Here is a 23,265-nt window from a genome sequence, read left to right on the forward strand (position 1 = left end):
GGAACTGTAAAAGGTGTGTTGTATGTGCCAAATTTACAATCAAACCTTTTATCTGTGGCACAATTGGCTGCAACAGGGTATATCATAACATTTAAGAAAAATGGTTGTGAGATACGTAAAAATGGGAAATTGTGTGCTACTGGTATGTTAAAAGACTCCTTGTACATTGTGCAAAATGCAAGGAAGCCAAGCTGCAAGGCTGCAGTTGGCAACACTCCATATCATGACCAATGTGTACACCTGATGCACAGGAGATTTGGTCATGCTAATTTCAAGTATATAGCACAAATGCCACAGCTGTGTGCTGACCTGAAGATAAAACCCTGTGATAAATACTTAGACTGTGTAGTTTGCAAAGAATGCAAAACACTAAAAGCTCCTGTGAGTAAGCACAGTGACAGAGTTACAACTAGACCTTTGGAAATTGTACACTCTGATATTATTGGTCCTTTTGCTCCAAGTCTTGGACAAGCAAGGTATGCAATGACCATAATTGATGATTTCTCAAGATACACATTTATCTACATCTTAAAACATAAAGATGAGGCATTTGAGAAATTTAAAAGTTTTGTGACATGGGCAAATGGAAAATTCCCTAGGCCTGTATCTGCACTCCAATGTGACAGAGGAGGAGAATACCTTTCTCACAAATTCAGAAGGTTCCTAGTGGAAAAGGGGATAGAACAAATTCTTTCTAACCCGTACACCCCTCAGCAAAATGGTGTTGCTGAAAGAAAGGGCAGAACCTTGCAAAATGCGATGGAATGCATGCTAAAAGATTCACGATTATGTTTTAAGTTCTGGGGAGAGGCAATATCGACTGCCACTTATGTTCAGAACAGGTTCTATAACCCTGTGATTCAGGACACTCCATTCCATTTGTTTTATGGTGTGAAACCAAAGGTAAGCCATCTTAGAGTGTTTGGTAGCACTGCATGGGTTCACATTCCAAAACAGCAGAGAAGGAAAGGAGGCCCCACAACAAAGAAAGCTATCTTTGTTGGCTATGAACAAAGCCAGAGGAGCTACAGGTTCATAATGGGAGAGAAATTAATAATTAGCAAAAGCGCTTCTTTTGCTGAACAAAACTGGGGGAGATTAAATTCTAGCTCTCCAGTTGAACTGACCACCACAAGAGAACAGCAAGGACTTGCTGATGGTGATCTTTTGCCTGATGAGGACATTAAACCAGAAAAGCAAACTGAAGATCTGTCTGATGAGACAGATGCTTCTCAGGACAGTGATAGGAGTCAAAATTTAAGCCCTGTATTACCTCGCAGATCTCAGAGGAGTAATAAAGGCGTTCCTCCATCACGTTTTCAGGCTGAAACAGTAAAGGCTTTTCACATATTCACAGAACCTGAGTCTTTAGAACAAGTGAATGCTTTACCACCTGAGATTGCACAAAATTGGCATTCTGCCATGCAACAGGAATTAGCATCCTTGAAAGAAAATAAAACATGGAAACTGGTAAATCTACCTCCCAATGAACGCTGTCTGGGTTGTAGGTGGGTTTTCAAACTGAAAAGGGATGCTGATGGCAAAATCCAAAAATATAAAGCAAGGTTGGTTGCAAAAGGGTTCACTCAAAGGAAAGATTTAGACTTTGACAAGACTTTTGCACCAGTTACTAAAGGTGAATCAATTAGATTACTGTTAAAAGTTGCTGCACTCAAGGGAATGTCAGTTAACCACTGTGACATTCAGACTGCATTTCTCTATGGAGATTTAGATCACAAATTATACATGCAGCAACCCTCTGGCTATGAAAAAGGGGAGAATCTAGTCTGTGAACTGCAGAAGTCAATCTATGGATTAAAACAAGCTGCTAGATCCTGGAACCAAAAAGTAGATGAAAAACTGCAGAATTTTGGTTTTGAAAAAGGAAAAGCAGATCCCTGTGTATATATGAAGAAGGACAAACAAGGCTGTATCTGTGCATTTATGTTGATGATTTGCTGCTGTTCACATCAACAGAAAAACAAAGGCTCGATTTTGAAGCCTGCATGAAAAGCCATTTCACATTAAAAAGCCTTGGAAATATAACAACCTAGGTTTGGAAAAACACAGGAAGAAGAATGGTAGCTTCTGTTAAACCAAAGGGGAGATAATGGTAAAGTAATGTGAATGGAAAGACATATAAAGTCAGAGAAGATTGGTTATGCATCTTAATCTGTAGTGTAAAAAGGGGAGTGTTGAGGTTTTCCTACTAACAGATTAAGCTGCTATTATACCTAATCATTTGGCCAGGTGAAGGGGTTGTATTTGATTGTCTCCTCTCACGTGCTTCATGCAAAATAGCCTGGGGGGAGGAGAGGACCTGCCCGGACTTGTTCTCACTTCCTCTTTTTTTCTCTGCTGGCAATGTAGCAAGCAAGGCTTGCTCCAAAGGGAGCTAAGTCCTTTAAATGTTTTGCTTTTGTTTTGTTTTCTGTAAATAAATTATTTTTATAGAAATGCTTGGTGTGTGACTTTTTTGACCTCTCCTGGGCTAAAGGCTTTCCCAGCATCTGCCAACAGGACATGCCCCAAGAATGATGATGCAATTTAATTAAAAAGTATTAAAACTAGCATTTGAATCCCAAAACCAATGTTAGACCCTACTGAAATAAACAAATAACCTATCACACTTCATACAGAAACAACAATACTACACCTGTCCACTGCTACCACCACACTTTGAGAACTGGTTTCTCCCACAGATTCTTGAATGCTGGCTATCTGTCTTTTATCAACGCTTCCACCAACAAGGTTACCTAATTAGTAAGAAACCAACATTAAATTGTTACATACAAAAGATAAATCAGCACTAGGATCCATTATAAGGCTATTTCACTGTGATCTAGCTGAACAACACGTAGGTCAGAGTTTGGAAAATAGAGGGAAATGCTGAAAGAATTACAAAACTGGCAAACTAAGGTGATCAATTTTTTTATGTTATATGTGATTCAGCAGCTAAGGAGACTAGTTCTGGGGGTTCATAAACGGCAGTGTGACTAAAGGTTTGATGAAAAGTGATCTACAGGGTTTGTCTCCAGTTCAGTTTCTTATTTTTACTATCATGTATTACATTAAAAAGCATTCATGCAATTAAGGCTAAAACAGCTAGGTCCATCAGAAATGTAAAAGAAAACCTGAGCATTCACTGCAGTGACAAAATGCTCTGATGGAAATAGCCTATAACTACAAGTGTAAGAAAAGTGTCAAATCAATTCTTCTCACCCAGTCCAAGACCCATGAAATCTTCTCCTCCAGTTGTGAAACCTTTGAGACTCCCTTCCCTTTCACGACCAGACCCAGACAGGTAGCGTGTTTTAACTCCAGTTCCTATCAACTGTGCTAACTCCAGCTGGCTGATACATTTCAGAATCTAATGAAAGCAAATTCAATATCAAATTCAGTGACAACAAACTTTCTAAACAAAGTGCTTCCAGAGTCTAGCGCTAACTCCATATAGGCAAAGGCTTCCCTTTTCATTCCAGTCCTCACTAAAGAATAGCTGTGTATATATAAACAATATTTTAGGTCTGTAATATGGCTTCAAAACTTGGCTTGATCTTCCCTAATTTTTGGTGTTATAACACCAGAGACTTATGGCACCCACTTTGTCTCTTAAACCCTCTTCCCCAGTCTCCAAAAAACAGGCTGAAAAATATTTGCCCATCTATTTTACAGACATCTTGATATCGCTAACTACAGCCAGCAAAGACAAAACATCTGAAATGTAGTCCCTTGACCAAATTACATTTGCTTACTCTGTTCTAGGTTCATAGGCAGCATATTATCCCAGTTGTTGAGAAACAATAGCAGGAGAAAGACATAGCCCTTCTGTCCTGCTATGGGCTTCCCAGAGGTATATGACTGGTCACTGTGAGAAACCAGAACCTACACTATTTTTAAACTCCAATGCTAAACAGTGCACACATTTGTAATTGATTTGCAACCAGTAATTTAGCATACAAAAATATGCATTGTGCAGTTTGGTGAATTGGGGAAAAAATGTTAGGTGATGTACATATTTTTTTTAAAAGTGGAGACACTTTACAATATACAGGCTAGTGATGATTCCAGTGTTTAGACATGTTACAAATTGAAACTCCAATGTTCTAAAATTAGCACTAATTCAATATAAAATTATTTAATTATTTAAAACGTTTTTATCCTGCTTTTCTTTGCCTCAAAGCAGATGTTAGGTGATCTGGAGATGGAGGGGATTTCTATCACCCCATTGCCATGGTAAGATCACACCTGATCTAATTGTGATTGAGAGCCACCTGTAACCTCTCAAATCAAATTTTTATTATGGTTATAGACCAGCATAATCTCTGTAAGGTGGAGGGGCCCATTTGGATGGTCAGCTCCAGCCAAATGGATCCAACTGATTTTCCAAGAATGCTTGGGGAATATCCCAGTTCTCTGGCAGGCAGTTCTGCCCAATGCCTGTTGAGCAACTGGCAACAGGAGGTAAACTGATGAAGTTGCCCATATTTATTTGCTTACTTGAAAGACTTATATAGCCACCCATCTTATGCACCGTAATCCTGGGCGGCTTACAAACCGCCCAGAGTCCCTCTTTTGGGAGAGATGGGCAGTAACAAAATTTGAATAAATAAATAAATAAATAAATAAATAACAACAATAAGACATTTGCCAAAGTTTTGACTCTGCAAAAGACTTTGCTGAGTCTTTAGGAGATATTAGGCCATATCTTGCCCTATTTTCTGGGACTCCTTTTGGCCTGTAAACTCAATAAAAGGAAGTGGATAAGGTTATTCATAGACTATCCTCTGCCACTTATTCTTTGGAGTCCTGCCCTGTGAGGAGTGGGTAAAGAAGTAACTATTTGGATTTGGAGCCTGTCAGTGCCTCCTTGTGGAAGGGAGAGTTACCAGCAGCTTTGAAAGAGGCTATGGTATGCCCCTTTCTAAAGACTCCATCCCTGGATCCAGGGGTTTTCAATAACTATCATCTGATCTCCAACATCCCCTTCTTTAGGGAAGGCTGTTGAAATGGTGGTGGTGGACCAACTTCACAGCACCCTTGATGAAGTGGATTTTTTGGACCCTTTTCAATTGGGGAACAAGCCCTAGTATAGGTGAGAGATGGTATTGGTCATTCTCTTGGATGACCTGGGTCAGAACCTAGATGGGATAGTGTACCAGCTCCTGTTAGACTTCTTGGGGACCTCCAACACAGTACATCAACCATGGTATCTTACCATGGGGAATGGTTGGAGATTGGAGGTGCTGTTTTGCAGTGGTTCTCTTTCTTCCTCGGTGGGTACTTTCAATTGGGAGCAGGGGATTGAGAGGTTGGCCCAATGGCCCCTGATATGTGGGGTGCCACGTGAATTAGTCTGGTCTCCCCTGCTCTTTAACATCAATATGAAGCCCTGGGAGAGGTCAGCTGACAGTTTAGGGAGAAGTTGGTCAACTTTATTTTGCTACCCAGGCTATAAGGGGAGATGCCATTGACATCCTGTCCTGATACTGGGAGGCTGTAAGGGCCTAGATGGAAGAGAATAGATTGAAATGGAACCCATTCAGCTGCTACTTGTACATCAGAGTTCTCTGTCAACACCCAGTATTATTGCTGGACAAGCAAAAAAGAAGCAAATTCATGATTTGGGGGTCCTTCTGGACTCCTACATTCATGCAGTGTGCCATTTTTTCTTCTTCTTTTTAATTTGTTGTTAGTGCTATTCTTTTAGTTGGAGAAGTTTATAATTGTTATTTGTGTCTTTTTAATGTAAATTAAAAACGTAAACACACACTGTGGATGTTTTAAATTTTTTGCTGTATTATACATTTTTTAAACTGCTGAGAGTTGCTAGGTTGTAGCAAGGTTCTATAAGATAAATGTATAAATAAATAAATTGAAGGCAGCCATACTTCTCTGCAAAATTGATAGCACATACTCTGTGGTTTTTACCTCATGCCAGGAATTTCCCAGGTAATTGCCGTCAGTGTGTGCCACTGTAATAAGTGTTTTAATTGTATCTATGTTCTTCTGTTTCATTTCTGTGATGCTGGAGCTGGCAGTCAACAAGGAAAAGCGGGCAAGTGCCTGTACGTAAGCATCTCGTTCAAGCTAAAATATTATAAAAAACATCAGTTGAAATAAGCCATTGTAAAAGTTTTTCCTCAAAAGAGATGATATGGGCTGACAAAGTTATATAAGGCTAGCTAGGCTTGGAGGCTTGATTTGGAGGTGTGTGAGAGTGAATAGGAAACATAGGAATGAAGGTTTGAATTGAGTGGTTTAAAGAGGAACCTGCCATAAATCATGTCCAATGACAAGTAGTAGTTCTGCAAGGGTCAAGAGTGGAGTTTTTCTACCCTTTCGAGAAGCCAAGGACTGAGCCTGGGATTTTGGCAGATCAAGCACATCCTTTAAGTGCTAGATGTCTACACAACTTCAGACCAACGTTAAGAAATATGACAATTTCAGAATGTTGCTACTCTGCATTTAACATTGTATATGTATTGTATACGCCAGCACTATACCAACCTGCATGCCAAAAATGCAGGCTATTCGGATAGCACATCGTATTCCTTCTAAGCACAATGATGCAACTTCAGTGTCATCACAGTTCTGAAGACCGACACTATAAGCAGCAAGTAATGGAGTCCACACAAGCTAATGTTGGTGAGGTAAAGAAAAAGAAATAGCTTTAAATTTAATTTATTATCATCTAAATGCATCTTGCACCAAAGAGCAATCTAGTATAAAGACAAAGGTGACTGCTTCTCCTAATCTAATACTAAACCTAGAAATAAAGCAAGGTTTTAAATATCTTTTTGAATTTTGTCTATAGCAAAGTCTAACACATATCCTCTTTCCTCCATTATTTCCAGCCTGTCTTTCACACTCATGAAATGTGTCACTGCACACCCTAAATATCCCATTTATTAAACAGACACTTTGCAGATACAATTTCAGTTTTACATTTGGCATATTTGAAAACCACGTTAAAGAGCATTCTTTAATTGCATACTTACTTTGAACATAGGTCTGACATGATCCAGGTGAGTTGCACTAGTAAAAGGTGCCTTTGCGTGGCTTACTGCCTCCATAAGGGCTTTAGCAGTCTTTGCCATTTGCTCCATTTCTAGATTGTATAACAACCGTCGCTGCTTCTCACTGGCTACACCTAAAAAAACATCTTGTTGCCCAAATGTGTTTTTAAGTGTATGTATACTAAATTCTAAACAAGGCAGCATATAGACATTAAGAAAAAATATTCTTTCTACATTCCCAAAGAAATCTAACTTAACAAAATATAAATAATTGATAAGCAACAAAATAAGCCAACACACACAAGGTAAGTTACAGTCAATAACTTACTGTTAAAGAGTTATTCTTCTATTACAATCAGGCCCAAAGTGCTCCTGGGAGCTCTTATAATCTTACTTTTCTAAGTATATGCTTCCATTGCTATTATTTTATTAGGACTGGCTCATTCTGGATTATTATTATTTATTGCCAGGAAAGGCAGCAGTGGCAACCACCACTTTGGAATACTCTCATTCCCAACTTTCACAAAAATGTGCCAGACATCAGTTAAGTGATCACCTGAGATTTGTGATATGGGAGGAATAGAAAATAGACACATGGGTCTAGCCATCTGCCAGAATTTGTCCCCAGTCCCCTGCCTGTCCCCTCTCCTACACTGGGGATCAGCTGCCCAGACTGGAAGAGGTGGCAGGCAGAAGGGCAGGGAGTCTCCAAGTTGATTCCCAAGCAATGCCAGGGGGATCAAGTAAAAGAAGAGGCTGCTGTTGCATGCCCATGCCCAGGTTAGGGGCAAGTAGGGAAAAGCCCTTAATGATTTTAAATAAACATTCTTCATCCAAGAAGCTTTAACAGGTATTTATTTTACACTACCAGCCTTGGGAGGTAACAGTGGCTGAAAAATATGTTGGCCCAATGTGACAAGTGAAGATTTGACTAACACTTTACTCACAACAATTTAATTGCTTAAGCCAAACAGTAATGGCATACTAAAAAAAAGCTAAGTATTTTTGAGGGTTTGGGAGTAAAAGTCATACTTGGTTTAGTAGATTTGGTTGTGATTGCATATTCTTTTGTGTCCTTCATTGCAATTTTCTTTCCTTCTATTTCATCATAGATAGTAGACAAATATTCTTCTGGAAGATCTTTGCTGTCATTAATCCCACGGTTCATTTTTATGTATTGTTCTTTTGTCATCTTATTCTTTACCTGTTAAATTCAAACATTAGTAGAGAAGATTTTAGCTTCCTAGAAACTCAACCATACCTGCTGGCAAAATCTTTCTTTAAATTTATGTACATGTATACCTGAGGACTATGCAGGTCTGTTGTCAGCATTATAATAGAATATGCTAAAACATAAGCAGTATCGGCACTAGCAAAGAGAGTTTGGCTGGAAAGAAAAGAAACAAAAAGGATTTTAGAATACTACATCTTTGTCTCTGTTATACCTTCATATATGCATATCCATTTTTAAAAAATGATTCCTATTGAAATTACTCATTTTAAAAATGTCATTCATGCAGAAAAGTAGGAATTGTTTATCCATCTGTAACTGGAGGGTTTTCCAGAGTTTCTATCAATTTCAGCACAGAAAAACAGGAACTTGACAATTCTGAATTTCTGCTATCTCAGAATTTCATATGGAAGAACTGCCACAACATATAACCAGAAAAATCTCTAGGAAAAAAAAATTGTTTTCTATAATTTTGTTAGCATCTTGGAATAACATTTCTGCTTTTAAAATTTGTATTGACCCAAAAAATTTGTAGCTACAACCTATTTTATTTAAACAGATAAAACAAATCCTAACTTGAAACCTCCAGGTATCTTGAGAGTATATCTCCCAAGCTGGCTGGAAGTTTGAGAGTTGCAGTTCGAATATATCTAGAGGATACCAGGTTGAGGATAGTTGATATAGTAACTTGTATTTATTTTTTTTAAAGAACTATTAGCCTATTTTGCTTGATGGAACTAAGTAGCAAGGCAATTAGCTAATCATCTCAGTTTTCTTTCAATGGAGGCTTTAAAAAATTCACTCATTTGCATTATGGCATTTACTATTTATTTATTCATTAGATTTCCTATCTTGTGACTGGTCCATAGTCATCAAAGAGCTTCCATGGGTGGACCTGCACCTTGTCTCCCTGATCTCAGTTCAGCACCCTAACTACTACCCCACAGTACATCATATATTTTAAGTTACCCTTGGTTGCATTCAATATATCTAGCAGCAAACTTTTCCATTAGTCTATCAATCTTCTGAGCTTCACCAGGCAACCGAAATCCTTCCAGAAATATACGTAAAGCAGAGACAAAGTCCTTTCCACAGAAATCAAGCAGGTCTACGTAGGTGTACATCACCTCCTTGTTAAATTTGTTACTATCCCCCAGAAATTCTCCCACTTGGCTCTAACATGAGAAAACAAAAGATGGAAGAAAAAGCATAATTAAAGCTTCATTTTTAAAACTTCATAATGGTATCATTATAATGGTAGCTACTGTGGATTATTTTTATTCTTACAGGTAGGACATATAATTAGATTACACAAGTACCATATCTGACAATTATTGCTATAGCAGTCACCATTTGAAGGGCATCTCATCATGTGTTTTCAGAAGAAGAGGAAGAGGAAGAAGAAGAAGAAGAAGAGGAGGAAGAAGAAGAGGAGGAAGAAGAAGAGGAGGAAGAAGAAGAAGAAGAAGAAGAAGAAGAAGAAGAAGAAGAAGAAGAAGAAGAAGAAGAAGAAGAAACAAACATCTCCATCCAAGCATTACTAATGCTACTGCTCCTCAACACAGATAAACGAAAGTGGGGAAAAGAACTTAGATAAATCAGCCACAGTGTAGGCTAGGGATGTCCCCTCTGCTTTTTATTTGTGCTCTATTATTTCTATGATTTTTTTTTTAAGTAATCAGTCATACCATTTTAAACTTACTTGGTATCTGACCAAAAAAGGCTATGAACTCGGAACAAGACAGCTTGTTAACAAGCCCTTAAGCCATTAAGTATCATGGTTTTTTTTAAACTAAATATTTATTTTATTTACTTACTCAATTTGTATGACTACCCATCTCAACAAGTGACTCTTTAAATTAAAAATAAATTCTCATCAAAGATACAAAAATTAAAATACACAGCACCCGAGGAAGATATCATTATTAATGGTTGTTAACACAACCAGGAGACGGGTCCCTTCACACCCTTGGGACCCCAGGCCCAGGCCCAGAGCCAGGTCTTTGGTGCCATGCAAAAGGCCAGCAGAGTTAGGGCCACCCTAAAATCTGGAGGGAGAATATTTCATAGGGCAGGTACTACATAGAAAAGGCACGCCTCCTGGGCCCTGCCAGCCAGCATTCCCTGGCCAGTGGGACCTGGAGCATGCCCATCCTTTTGAACCAGATAGGATGGATAGAAATAACCAGAAAAAGATGGTACCTCAGGTAACCCAGCCCCAAGCCATGAAGGGCTTTAAAGGTGACAACCAGCACCTTGAATTGCACCCAGAAGTACACTGGCAACCAGTGCAGCTCACGGAGTAGTGATGCTACATGTATTGAGTAACTGATACCATTTACTACCTGTGTAGCTGCATTTTGCACCAGCTGAAGTTTCCAAATGCTCTTCAAGGGCAGCCCCATGTAGAGTGCACTACAGTAGTCCAGACAGGAGATCACAAGTGACAGTGAGCAGGGCCACCCAGTCCTGTAATGGCACAACTGGCACAGCACCTGAAGGTATGCAAAGGCCCTCCTAGCCACGGCTGCCACCTGTTCTTCCAGCAGGAGCCGTGAGATCAAGAGGATCTCCAGACTGCGCACTGCGTCTGTCTGGGGCAGTGCCACCCCATCCAGAACCAAAGCTGGAAAATCCCCAGCACTGGAAGGTCCAAACAGCAAAAACCACTCAATCTTGTCTGGTTGAGCTGAAGTCTGTTGAGCCCCATCCAGGCTCGCACAGCCTCCAGGCATTGGGATAGGACGTCCATGGCATTACTCAGGCAGCCTGGGGCAGAGATGTAAAGCTGGGTATCATCAGCATACTGGTGAATCCTCACCCCAAACTGTCAGATCACCTCACCCAGTGACCTCATGTAGATGCTAAACATAAGGGCGGAGAGGACAGAGCCCTGTGGCACACCACAAAGTAGGGACCATGGGTCAGACCTCTCCCCTCCTATCAACACCAACTGGAACTGTCTCTGGAGGAAGGAGGAGAACCAGCACAACACAATGCCACCCACACCCAATTTCGGGAGTCAGTCCAGAAGGATCCCATGACTGATGGTATCAAAAGCAGCTGAGAGGTCAAGAAGACCATGGATAGATGCACTACCTCCATCCTAACAGCTAGAAGAACCCTGTCCACTTCCTCAGACTCAACAGGATCAAGCTCCTCCCAGATAACCATGCCAGATTTAACTCCTGCAGCTCCACTGGCCCTGCATCAAAACTGAGCTCCAGCGGGGAGTGAATCTAAGAGACTTTATCCATCAGATGCTCAGCATATTCCTCACAGTGACTCTGTATGTGAACTTGAGTGTTACTCCCTCCAGTGAGGGTCCGTGTCACCCTCATTGCCAATCTGGACATAAATGTTCTCAGGTTCCAGTAAGAGGAAGCATCTAAATATGACCATTAGGTACTTCGTAGTCCAATATTTAGATTCACTTATACCATCAAATACAAAAATCTGTGAGAATCTTGTGAACGTGTAAAGCACAATTTGAAAAAAACACATGGTTTTGTCAATGCAAGATTTAGCCTTACAGAACACAGGCGCTCTTCTTGATGCAGAAACTGTGCTATGTCTTCTGCTGTTTCACCAAGCATTCCCTGCTCTTGCAAATATTGTAGTCCTCTCTTGGATTTCTTGTTAAATCTATTTGGTGGAGATAAGACAGGGCAGAGAAAAAAGTATAAATTGCTTGTGCTGTGACTCTTATAAGCTTGGTGTAAGGCTTGCTTCATGCAACAAGCTTAACTAAAATAGGGAAGAACCTAGTTACATGTGCAACGTGTTAAACTTAGTTTTTTGTACCTTTGTTGACATATTATGGAAATTTAGACTAACATTGGTTAATTTATGATTTAATGTGTTGAGTGAACCCAGAAAATGGGTTGTATGTATTATACAAACCCAGCCTAAAGTGGCACAGAAAGACTCTTACATGAAAACCAACTTTAAAAAAAAAGTTATACAAACTACACAAATGCTATTAAAGCATATGCCCCTCATGTTTGACCCCAACTGATCCCTTTTCAGAACATATCGTTAAAAATACTGTAGAATATGAAGTCTCCTTCAAACCATGCTTGATTCCTGGGGACTTCATCTACACACCCATGGAGTTTTCTTGGCAGCAAAACAGAATTAGTGTGCTTTTCCAAGTCTAGCCTACAGCCCCAAAATTCCATGGAGGTCTCCCATCCAAGTACCAACCAGGTATAGCCGTACTTAACGTCTAAGCCCAAACAAGGTTAAGCAGATGCTGCCACCTATCTTGCACAATACAACTAGAGTTAAATATCAGTGTTGAAATCCTAATTTGTGTACAAAAATATAGAGAGCTAGATAAAAGAATTAACAGCATGGAATGGGACAGCATGAGATGAGATAGTGGAAACTAGCTGAATACGAACATCAGAAGAATTCAGCAAAGCAGCCTAATATAAGCAAAAGTGCCTTTCTGCTCATACAAGGTATCCCTGACCAAAGTCACTATGTTACATAATTTTATGGAACAATTACTTTGTGCAAAGAATCAGCAAAGAGCAGAAATCAGTTAAAGAAAAATAACTTGCAAACAGAGGAAACTGAGGAACAAGGGAAGAAAGGACTACAGATTTTAACATACTGTTCATTCAAAGAAATGGTGTGTCATTTAAAGAAAACATAAGTGCATTTCCCATTTATAATAAACTTCATCCAAACTTACACTCAAGCACTAAAAGAACTGTCTAAATTCAATATTTCTTCAAAACGAATATTTACAATTTAAAATTTGGCTGCTGTTAATTTTACATTCCAGTGGGCTTCTAACAAACAGAGAATTTATTTTATGAATGCAAATAAAGGGCAGTCCGTAAAATAAATTAGCTAAAGGAGACCATTTGAAGTTCACTTGTGTTTTCATTGTAACTTTCTTGGCAATACCTTTATTTCTTTTTACTGAAACAATACACAGGAAATAAAATGTATCTATCAGGAAAAGACCATTGGAAACTACTCTAGTAGTAATTTCAACTCACAGTTCAATCCCGTGTTCAATTATCTCTTTTTGTTGCTTGATGACCTCAAATTGCTCTGGATCATCAGCAACAGCAGTCTGGGTGCAAACACTCCCAATTCCTGAGGATACAGTTGAGTCTAAAGAGCTTGCACTGCTTCTTCGTCCCCCAATCTCTAAACATTTTCCTTCCCCCATTTCTTGATCTGAAGGTTTATCTGGACCTGAACAAAAAAAGGAAGAGATACTCAAAACCTACATACAACTGATGGAAATGTATTCAGACTCCTGCACCAACCTTGAATAAGAGCTATAAAATCAAGATGTAATCCTATCAACAATCTCCAAATTTCCTACTAGTCTACAGAACTAATAGATCAATACAGGGTGAGCTGGCCTTTCATATGTGGGAACACCAGGAGAAAAATGCTTGCTTTTCATCACAAATGTTCTTATGTTACAGTGCCCAACTGAATAATTCAGCAAGTTGCTAATTAACTGGAACTAGAATCCTGCTGAAAAGGACATTTGACTCCCAGATGTGTTGGATTTCAATTCCTATAATGCTAGTCAACATTTCTGGAGGATCACAGATGGAGAAAGGCTGGGGTAGCACATCTCACTTCCTGAAATAGCACCGCAAAAATTGCCATAGAAAATTCTAGCTCTGTGAAGACCTAAGATCAAAAAACCAGACTTACTTAATACATGGGAAGCAAGAAAATTTGAACTACCAACTATTTAAGAATGTTTTTGGATACAGAAAAGCAATTTCTTACCAAGGCTGGCCTGATGATTTGGATTCACGTATAGGTCTTTGCTCCATTCAACCATGCACTTTAAAATAGAGACCAAACATTCAAGACCTTTCTTCCTTAGGCTTAGTTCCTATATGCAAAAAAAGTGGAGAACGAACAACTATACTGAAAACAGGTCATTAGCTTCATCTTAAAGGAAGTGCAATGCAGATTCACCAAGAAGACCAAGGACTGGTGCAAAAATAAAACCAATCATGCTTTAGGATTGTCTAAATTATGGTGCTCTCTCTTCTATCACTATCACTAACTCCAAGTCTGGAACTGCCTCCAACCTAAACACACTCCCAAACTCTGTGATACACAAGTTAATAGAATAACTGGGATACACTAATGCAAAGAAACAATAGTATGAAAATATATTAATACTGAACTTCTCTGCATATTTATCTAAGAGAAAGTGTTACCGATCATTTACATTCTCAATTACTTCAGAATAAACAAACGAGATCTTACCTGCAGTGGCGTCATGCCTAACTCATGTCCACTCCGTCCTTGGGCGATTTTAGATAAATCATTTACAAGCCGTTCAAAAATATTAGCAGCATTCAAGTCACAGTCATAGTTAACATATATGTCCACTACACACTGGGCATCTAAAACAGAAGTGCAGTTTATGAAATTCAGTTGATTGGCAATAGTTTAGAGAGACAATAGAACATCACAAGGCATTTTTCCATTTTAATCAAGAAAATATATTGAAGCAAAGAACACCTGATTGTTATGGGATAATAGGACACCTATTATGATATCAGGACTGGAATATTTCCTAACCCTAAAAAGTCCTGAACCTGAGTTTTCAAAAGGGAGGGAATGTTTCAGGCAAATCTAGAGACTCCCCTTTGTTCCCTTGTTTGCCCTTCATATCCAAAGCACCTTTATTCAGACCGCTTCTAAATGGTAGTCTGGATATGGTACCATTTAGCAATCTGTAATGGCTGATTTCAATAATAAGTACTTCGGTAAAATCCCTGTACAAATGAATTAACTGGCCTATCTTGTATTAGTCACTATTCGTCTTTAAAACATGCATCATAAGGTAGGATGCAAGAAGCATAGCAAAGAGGGTAGGTATTTTCAGCCTGTTTTGGAGAAGAAATTTTAGTTTAGTTTTTTTTTTAAGAGAACTAAGAGTGTTAAGAAAAAAAAGGTGCAGCTGATTTTTTCATTTTGCTACTAAAATTTTGCCATGGGGGCTGAGCTCCAGAGACCACAAACACTAGATTGGATAGTCACCTATAACCTATAGGCTGCCTATCCTTGTCAAGAAATTAAATGGTGCAAATAAATTCATTACAGCAAAAGCCTATACACCAGCTACATTCCCTCATGCCTTGTCTTCTCCTATCTTTACTGCCCCCATAGTACATGGATGGGGTGAGATACTTAGTAACTCTAGCAACCATGTGTAGGAAAAGCTTAGACAGAAACACCAGGATAATATTACAAGACATTCTGAAAAAAATCTCCTTTATATGCCTAAATTTAAATTGATATATTTAAATTATATATACCTTATATAGTATATAATTCAAGAAAGCAAAAAAGGAAGGTTTATCTAAGACATCAGCAAATTACCTGCAGAAATCCTAGTCAAAGTCTGAATAACCATCCACTTATGCTCAAAGGAGCTGGTAGAGGTTTCTAAAATGTTCAAGAAGATCTCTTTGAAAAACACCTATTGAACACATATGTGAAAAACAGGAAAAATGTTTGTAGTACAAGCACAATTCCAAATGCATATTTCTGTTTCCTGTTCATTCATTTGTGATAACTCATTCACAATTAGCAAAAAAAAAAAAATGCTGAAATTCTACACATACATTTTGAAACATATTACATCCACTTGAGAGATAAGCCATATACAGGAGCAGTAATGTTTAGTACAAAGTTAACTGAAAGAATATAAAGCCCTTAATTTGAAGAAGAAAACAAAACTTTCTTACCTCAATTTGCATTTTTAAATGAATCTTAAAATTTGAGAGAAGGGTGAGGAAGATTGCAAGAGAGAGCTCAAACACATCAGGAACAGAAGACACTCCATTTTTAGATAATGCTACACAGAGGTATTGCTTGATGGCATTTATAAACATTTCGTGTGTCCTGAAGACTGGACCAGCATTTTGCAAAACCGAAAGCAGCAGCTGAAGTGACACTATTTTAGAGCGCAGTTCATGAGATCTGAAAACAGAAAAAGAAAAGAACATTATTTTAAAAAAAAAATTTTTTTTTTTGCCAAGTTACCTATGGAATATGACTGCTCCAGAGTTAGGATTTTTTGAGATTCTGAAATTTCAAAACCTTTTACCATCTCCTCACTTTTCAGAATATTTAAGCATGGATAGATTCTAATTCACCTCACCATATACATCAAGAGAGCTAACAACAAACTTTTCTTTTCTAACATACCATCAAGAACAGCATTGCAGCATTGGATGGTTGCAATGCATGAAGATTACTTTTTTTTTTTATTAAAGGTTCTAAATCTTACAAGACTCCATTTTAGTTTTAACTGAACTAAGAAATAAAGCAACTAATACTGTCAAAATAATCTCACTACACGCCCTTCCATGTACTCTGCTATGTACTTCTAATATTCTCTCTCCCTCACACACACATTGTCTATTCCAGCATCCACACAAATAACTGAATAACTAATCCATACATTGTTTTCTTTGCTGATGTTTGAGAATAAAAGACATAAGTCTATAGGTCCAAAGGCATCTGTTTGGCCCCACTGCTATTTGCAAGAACCTACACTCGGTACTTAGATAGTTTTGGCTCAGCCCTTGTATCAGTTTAGAAAAGCAAGATTTGCAAGTTTCATATTTGAGGATGATACAATCTTTACTACTACTATATGTCATCAGGAAAACAGTGGATTTAGTCAGAAAGTAAATTAAGTTATTAAGATAAAGTATTATAATAAAAAAGAAGAAACATTAAGATTTCTATATAGGCAGTTATATATAAATAGGTAAAATCAAATTCTAAGTGGTTAATTTTGTTCTCTGATGTCTATATTAGCATATGGAGAGAATACAAATCAGAAATTTTATTTTATTTTTTACTTTGGATCTGGAGGCCCATCACCAAGTGGTTTCATTGAAAGTTTGCACAATGACCGGAATACAAGAAAGGCATCTTTCTGAAGGATATGGGAGAACTTGGCAGCTGTCTGAGGTCCAGGGACATCAGCTTCCTAAACATCAAAGCCACAAAAGCATTAGTTAGAAATGGCTAAGGTTGACAGATGTTTAACTCTGTGTGATAATTATGCTCTAGCGTTAAAAGACAAAATAACTTTTTTGAGATTGAACACTAAGCAGGAATAAGCCTCTAAGTCTTTCTCTGTGTGGGGCCTCAAATTCATGCTGCTGAATAAAGTAAAACACAGGCTCTCAATTTAATGGACTATTGAGGTGGACGGGTGTCCATTAAATTTGAATGTAAATCATTTGAAGCCGCAATGTTGCAAACCCATTTTAGTCAGATTCTAAATAAAGTTGACATTAAATATTTTACTTTTACTACTGCTGAGTTCAACATATTCATTTAATATTAAGAAATTACCTTAACATATTAGCATAACTAAGGTGTTCATATTTTTTCCATGAGTTCTCAAACCTTTTCATTGGGCCAACTAGATATATTCATATCATTTCAACTCCTGTTACACTTTCTGATTGTATTTTGTGATATTATTATGCTTTTCTAATATTATAATTTTCTATAAAAAAAGTGAGAGTTTTTAAGGTTAAGATCCAAGTACCTGAATTAAAATATGTATTATGTCTAACCAGCTGTAGCAGGATAAAAATGCATTACACAAAAGCAGCACGTTCATGTATGCTTGCCTATGACATAGCGATACGTCTGTATTAGCTACTGTATTTACCACTACAGTAGCTAATTCATCATATTGTATAAATATAGAAAATCTTGTCCAATGCTGTTCTTAGCAAAACAAAGTACAACTAATTTCTATGAATTTGTTAATAAATTATAGCTGCGATTACTTAACAGATGGGGCAAAACCAGATTAAAATTTTGACACATGATACAATTAACTGCATAACAGATTGTTCGGCTAGCATTTCAATATAAATTTTAAATTTCATTATCATTTGCTCCAAATTCATGTTTCAACAAGACACTGTAGCATCCATTTAACACAATAGTAAATACCAACCTAAGCAGTTAAATTGGTAATGAAGTCCATCTGTTTTGACTATTGGTTTGTTTTGAAGCTAGGTCTGCCCTTCCAAATATTTTAGTGTCTTCTCTAACCCTAGCCCCAGATACCTTTCTCCAACCAATTCCTCCCAGAAAGTTAGGAGTTTTACATTCAGTTTACTACATGCCTAAGACCCCTACCAGATTATCCGTGGAGGAGACAGACTGTCTATCATCTGAAATTCCATTTGCTTGCTGATTTTCATGACTGCCACCTGGAGAGGCAAGGACTGAAGTTCCCAGCTCAGATAAAATCCTACTCGATTCAGGCAGAGCTTCCTTTAGCATGTCTTCTTCTAAAGAGGCTGAAGAATTATATATTTGCCATAGTTACACACTGAGCATTTTGTAAAGAAGAATTTCATTCAGAGAGCCAATAGAAAGCACTGAGAGAATAGAACTTTGCCAAAGTACTGTATTAGTTTTTCTCTAATGATATGGGAGCTTGTTAGGCTGATACAGAAGCTTGTATGTGAAAAGGCTACTAGTTCTGCTTTTAAGTTATTCTTACCAAGAGTGTCATCCTAGAGAAAAAATTAAGAACGAGGATGTTCTTTTTAAAAGGCAGAAAGAAAGAGACCTAGCCAAAGAATGTTTACCTCTAACTGCTGAAGTGACCACATCCTCCAAGATTTCTTTAATAATTTCTTTGCCTCCATCAGTTTCTTCTTCTGATAAAATATATATTAAGAAGTTATTTGGAAAAAAAAGTTGCAAATGATCATCTCTTAAAAAAAACACTATTTCCTGTACTGTTGAGTAAACCCATAAAGCCTAGTTAAGAAAAACTGATCGCTCATGCCCATTTTGCATAGGAGATTTACAAACATCCTCAGTGTGGTGATGAACCTCCTCTGACAATAGCAACTACTGGATCTGACAGCTGTTGCAGTACCCATGAAATAATGCTCTCTGCAGAAGGTAACTGTAATTATCAGAAGTTTCCTGGATATTTCTTAATGTGCAAGTCTTTTATCAAGGCACCTGTATACCCCTTCAAAAGCCAAATTGGTGCAATATAGTTTGAGAATTCTACATTGTAACATACATGGTACACTGAGCTGCATCTCCTGGATACATCTTGCTCAGTGTTGAGCTGTTAAAAATCACTGAGAATCAGTAACTGCATTACTTGAGATACAGCTCACCTGAAAAACTATACTGATAATCAAGTAGTTTATGCCTTAAAAACAGTGCAATAGTAGAACAGAAATGACGAAACCCCGATTACATGTTGTTACATACTTCGTTATAATGTGAGGCACTATTGATATGCTTATTGCCTACAGACAACCATTTTTTAAATATTTCATGCGTTGGATTTTTTAAAGTGAGCAACAGAAGAAAAACTATGCAGTGTTAAAATGAATTCATCAAAACTTCCAAGTATACAGTCTTAAGAAAGAGGTATAAATCAATATTGCCGTTCTAGATTTTACTTTGATTAAATTTGAATAATTATCCAAGACTTTATAAACCATGATTTATCTTTCCCCTTCCCTAATCATGCTCTGGCTTGGATGCAACAGTCCTGACTTGCATTAAGCTACAGTTCCCCATTACATCTAAATTAGGGCACTCTGGCTTAATGTTGAACACTGTCAGCTCTATAAGGTACACCAGACTAAGAAACCGATGCCATATATATCTAAAACTGCTTTTACTAGAACAGCTGTAGTAGCAGAATCTTGCAAGTCTGAATGTGCTTCCCCTTCCTCCCTCCCTCCCTCCCTTACTTTATCTTTTATCTTTGTGTGAATGGGGGAGGGGGTGCTATCTAAGACATTTACTTCAATTAGTTTCTTGGAATGGATTCAAGCCATGCTTGGCTGATCATTGCCTTAGTAGTGGCTCTTCCTCCTGTATTTCAAGGCCATCTACAGATACTAGATATTTTGTGTGGTTTGTTGACTAAGCCAGTTTCATAGTTTTACTGTTCAGATGTAATGGAGACCTTTGCTTAATACGAACCATGACCTTAACACTGAAGTTAGCACATAACAGGCCAAATGAGTAGAATGCAGCCTCAGCATTCAACCAGAGCTTCACAAAGCTTTAAGCCACGTATACTAAAAGCTTATTTACCAAGTACTGAAGAAGTCGAATTGTCCTGTGGTTTGTTGTCTCCATTTTCTTTTCTTTCAGCCTCTCCATTAGTCAAGTCTGCTTTTACAGGGGTTGAGGGTTTGCTTTCTTGCTGGCTATATTTCAGTCGGCCAAACTTAGGAGACCCTGACACAGTATGAATCATGGGAGACTGGGATTTTTGCTGATTTAATTTTTCTAGTTCTCTCGTCTCTTGTATCTTAAAAAATAGAATGAAAGTATTTCCACAACATACATCAAAATATATTACAGAAAGTATTTAACCAGAGGAAGCATAACTAAAACTACAGAGCGGTTCCAAAAGTCTCTGCCCTCCTATGTAATCCACTCAAGTTCAAATGCCTTGTTTACTATTCTAGAACAACAGTATGGGGCATTTTCCAAAATGAATTTGGCATTATGATGTGTGTGTGTAGTGAGTGTATAGTCTCAGGCCTGAGGTTAGTATGTTTGCGGGGCCCCTAATTTGGTTTCATTTGTTATTGTTATGATTGTTTTAGCCCAGGCTGCCTGTGGGATTGTATGTTTTTAATTGCTTTTATTGTGTGTGTGTTTGAAGTTGTAGTTGTAAGCCACCCAGAGTCTATGGGAGTGGGCAGCCATAATAAATTTAAATAAAATTATTATTATTTCATCTACAAAGTATTTTCTCTTTTATACATACATACATACTGTATATAATTTTATGAAAAAATTTTTTAAGAGGAAGATAAAAACTAATACAAACTAGCCTCTGACGGGAGGAGATGGGCGGGGATAAATTAGATAAATAAATAAAAAGAAAGAAAGAAAGAAAGTAAGAAAAAGAAAGAAATCAAAGAAAAAGTATTTTCTCAACTTAAGGAAAGCAGAGGTTGATTTTCATTATGTCCTTTTAATATGACCTTCAATATAGGGAAAACAACTTCAGTTACAGTCTGTATCTTCCAGGAGCATAAAAGCTAAAATACTGAAAGGACAGTAAATCTTCTTAAGGCTTTTGATGCAGTGAAGGTTGAAATGGTCAAGGCGACAATGCAAAATGAATGTGGTCATATCATATAGTAAACATAGAGCTAATCATTTCTTTTCTCAGTTATTTTGGACCAGTTTCCCTTTTCTCTTTAAGCTGTGTAAAATCTATTTAGTATTACACTTTAGTTTTTCCATCTCAAAATGATAAGAAGTTGTGTTTCCAATGTTTAGTATCTGCATTGGTAAATTTTGGAAAATTGCTGCAGAGAAGGGACTTTGGTGGGATACATGATTTGGACAGTCATACAGATTAAATCCTAACCCCTTCTCCTTTTCATAGTTTGCTATCATGTCTAAATGAAGCTGAATATAATTATCAACCAAGAATTGGACAGGAAAGCACAGTTTAAAGTGTAAATTGTGGCTCAAAGACATCTTTTCAATTTTACTAACTAGACTGTTGATCAATTCAGACAATACTGGGTTTGTGATTATACCAAATAAAGAAAAAGTGGAGATACTATGCAAATGAGAGGGGAGGAAAACAGCAAAATGGAAGTTTTATGCCTGTGGTTTATCCTAAACTTACAGCCAAGGAACCCTTAATTGCCAAGTTCCATTTTTGCTGCTCTTGAAGTCCTCTCTGACTAGAATTGCTAAACATGGATAGTGCAATTTCCCACCATTCCAAGGTGGAAAACAGATGACAAATGTAGTGCAAGACCTAAAATAGGCAGATTGCAATTAAAAAAATAACCCACAACTCTCTCAATTGAGTCATTTGTTCTATTTTTAGATAATACAGAACATGAATATAAAAAGAAAAGAAAAGCAATAGCATATATCAGTATTCAGAGCTGAATATATAAGACAGATAGAGAAACATTTGCTACATACAGCTTGGTTTTCCATCCGAGTGAAAATGACATTCAGCATTTGAGTGAGAGTAGCCTTGGCAGTTGTTTGATTAATTAGATTTTTACTAGCTAGGTAGATGTTGTAACAGGTTCTAACAGTCTGAAGGATTGTTCCTTCATGAATTTCTATATATGGAGATGTGACAGCAGTGAGAAGAGCCTGGAAAAAAAGGCACACAGACATCATAATAATGAAAATTGGCAAAACCTTTTTTAAAATATGTATTACTCAGCACTTTTAAAGAAAGGATGTTTTTGAAGCAAGGGTTAAAAAAGGAGTAAAATCTACTAAACCATTGGTAATAAATGTATCTTGAATCCTTCTTTCTAGAAGACAGGCAGTAGGCCCCAAGGACAGAAGCAGCTTTGCTTGGGAAAATGCCATCTCATCTTTAGCAAGTATTTTATGCCAGCTTTTCTTCAAATAAATCACACTGCTATTTCACCTTATGTCTAAAGTACTCATAAGCAAAAGAGGACAACCCTTGACTTCTATATTTTGCATGTTCTGTTCCTTAGGCTTTTTTAACACACAATTATCAGCTCACATAGCACCATTTCCATATCACTAGTACATAAGTAAATGTCCAAGAATTGTAAATTGCATATATCTGGGAACTTGCACTTTGTGTGCTCTTAAAATGGCACTATTATAACCCTACCCACTTAACCAGGAAGTAATGTTACATTCTTACACATCTTGGCTATATTCTCAAATCATCCTATGCTGTAATGTGGTTTATTTGATTACAATTTTGCCTTTTGAGTGAACTGTGCCACTGGCATTCTGTTGAGTAATGCCAGTAAATTATGGTTTATATGAATTAGCACATTGGGTGAAAGTAGCCATCTACTTTGGCCTGTTCAAAAGCAAGCCCAAAAAATTTCAGTGGGAACTTAACTTACCAGCCCACTGTATATAGAACTACATTTTAAGTCTGAGATCTTCCACCATTCCAGACACCTTCCTTCTTAATACTTCTCAATACCAGAT

The 23,265-nt window shown here is 37.6% G+C and overlaps 1 protein-coding gene across 2 annotated transcripts in view; it reads right to left on the minus strand.

Annotated features, from left to right (window-relative positions):
• Window positions 1–23,265, minus strand: part of ARFGEF2 (ADP ribosylation factor guanine nucleotide exchange factor 2) — a 49,651-nt gene that overhangs the window by 14,649 nt on the left and 11,737 nt on the right. For both annotated transcript variants that reach the window (XM_063297088.1, XM_063297089.1), the window contains exons 5-23: window positions 22,252–22,431; window positions 20,380–20,599; window positions 18,894–18,965; window positions 18,436–18,599; window positions 17,130–17,260; window positions 16,005–16,239; window positions 15,637–15,736; window positions 14,515–14,654; window positions 14,023–14,131; window positions 13,266–13,467; window positions 11,784–11,895; window positions 9,220–9,425; window positions 8,322–8,406; window positions 8,052–8,223; window positions 7,002–7,153; window positions 6,511–6,639; window positions 5,932–6,090; window positions 3,223–3,370; window positions 2,657–2,756 (exon numbers count right to left, since the gene is read on the minus strand). In XM_063297088.1, the coding sequence (XP_063153158.1) occupies window positions 2,657–2,756; window positions 3,223–3,370; window positions 5,932–6,090; window positions 6,511–6,639; window positions 7,002–7,153; window positions 8,052–8,223; window positions 8,322–8,406; window positions 9,220–9,425; window positions 11,784–11,895; window positions 13,266–13,467; window positions 14,023–14,131; window positions 14,515–14,654; window positions 15,637–15,736; window positions 16,005–16,239; window positions 17,130–17,260; window positions 18,436–18,599; window positions 18,894–18,965; window positions 20,380–20,599; window positions 22,252–22,431 (2,816 nt within the window). The remainder of the gene's footprint in view (window positions 1–2,656; window positions 2,757–3,222; window positions 3,371–5,931; window positions 6,091–6,510; window positions 6,640–7,001; window positions 7,154–8,051; window positions 8,224–8,321; window positions 8,407–9,219; window positions 9,426–11,783; window positions 11,896–13,265; window positions 13,468–14,022; window positions 14,132–14,514; window positions 14,655–15,636; window positions 15,737–16,004; window positions 16,240–17,129; window positions 17,261–18,435; window positions 18,600–18,893; window positions 18,966–20,379; window positions 20,600–22,251; window positions 22,432–23,265) is intronic.

The sequence above is a fragment of the Candoia aspera genome, chromosome 3 (assembly GCF_035149785.1).
Source record: "Candoia aspera isolate rCanAsp1 chromosome 3, rCanAsp1.hap2, whole genome shotgun sequence".
Taxonomy (NCBI): Eukaryota; Metazoa; Chordata; class Lepidosauria; order Squamata; family Boidae; genus Candoia; species Candoia aspera.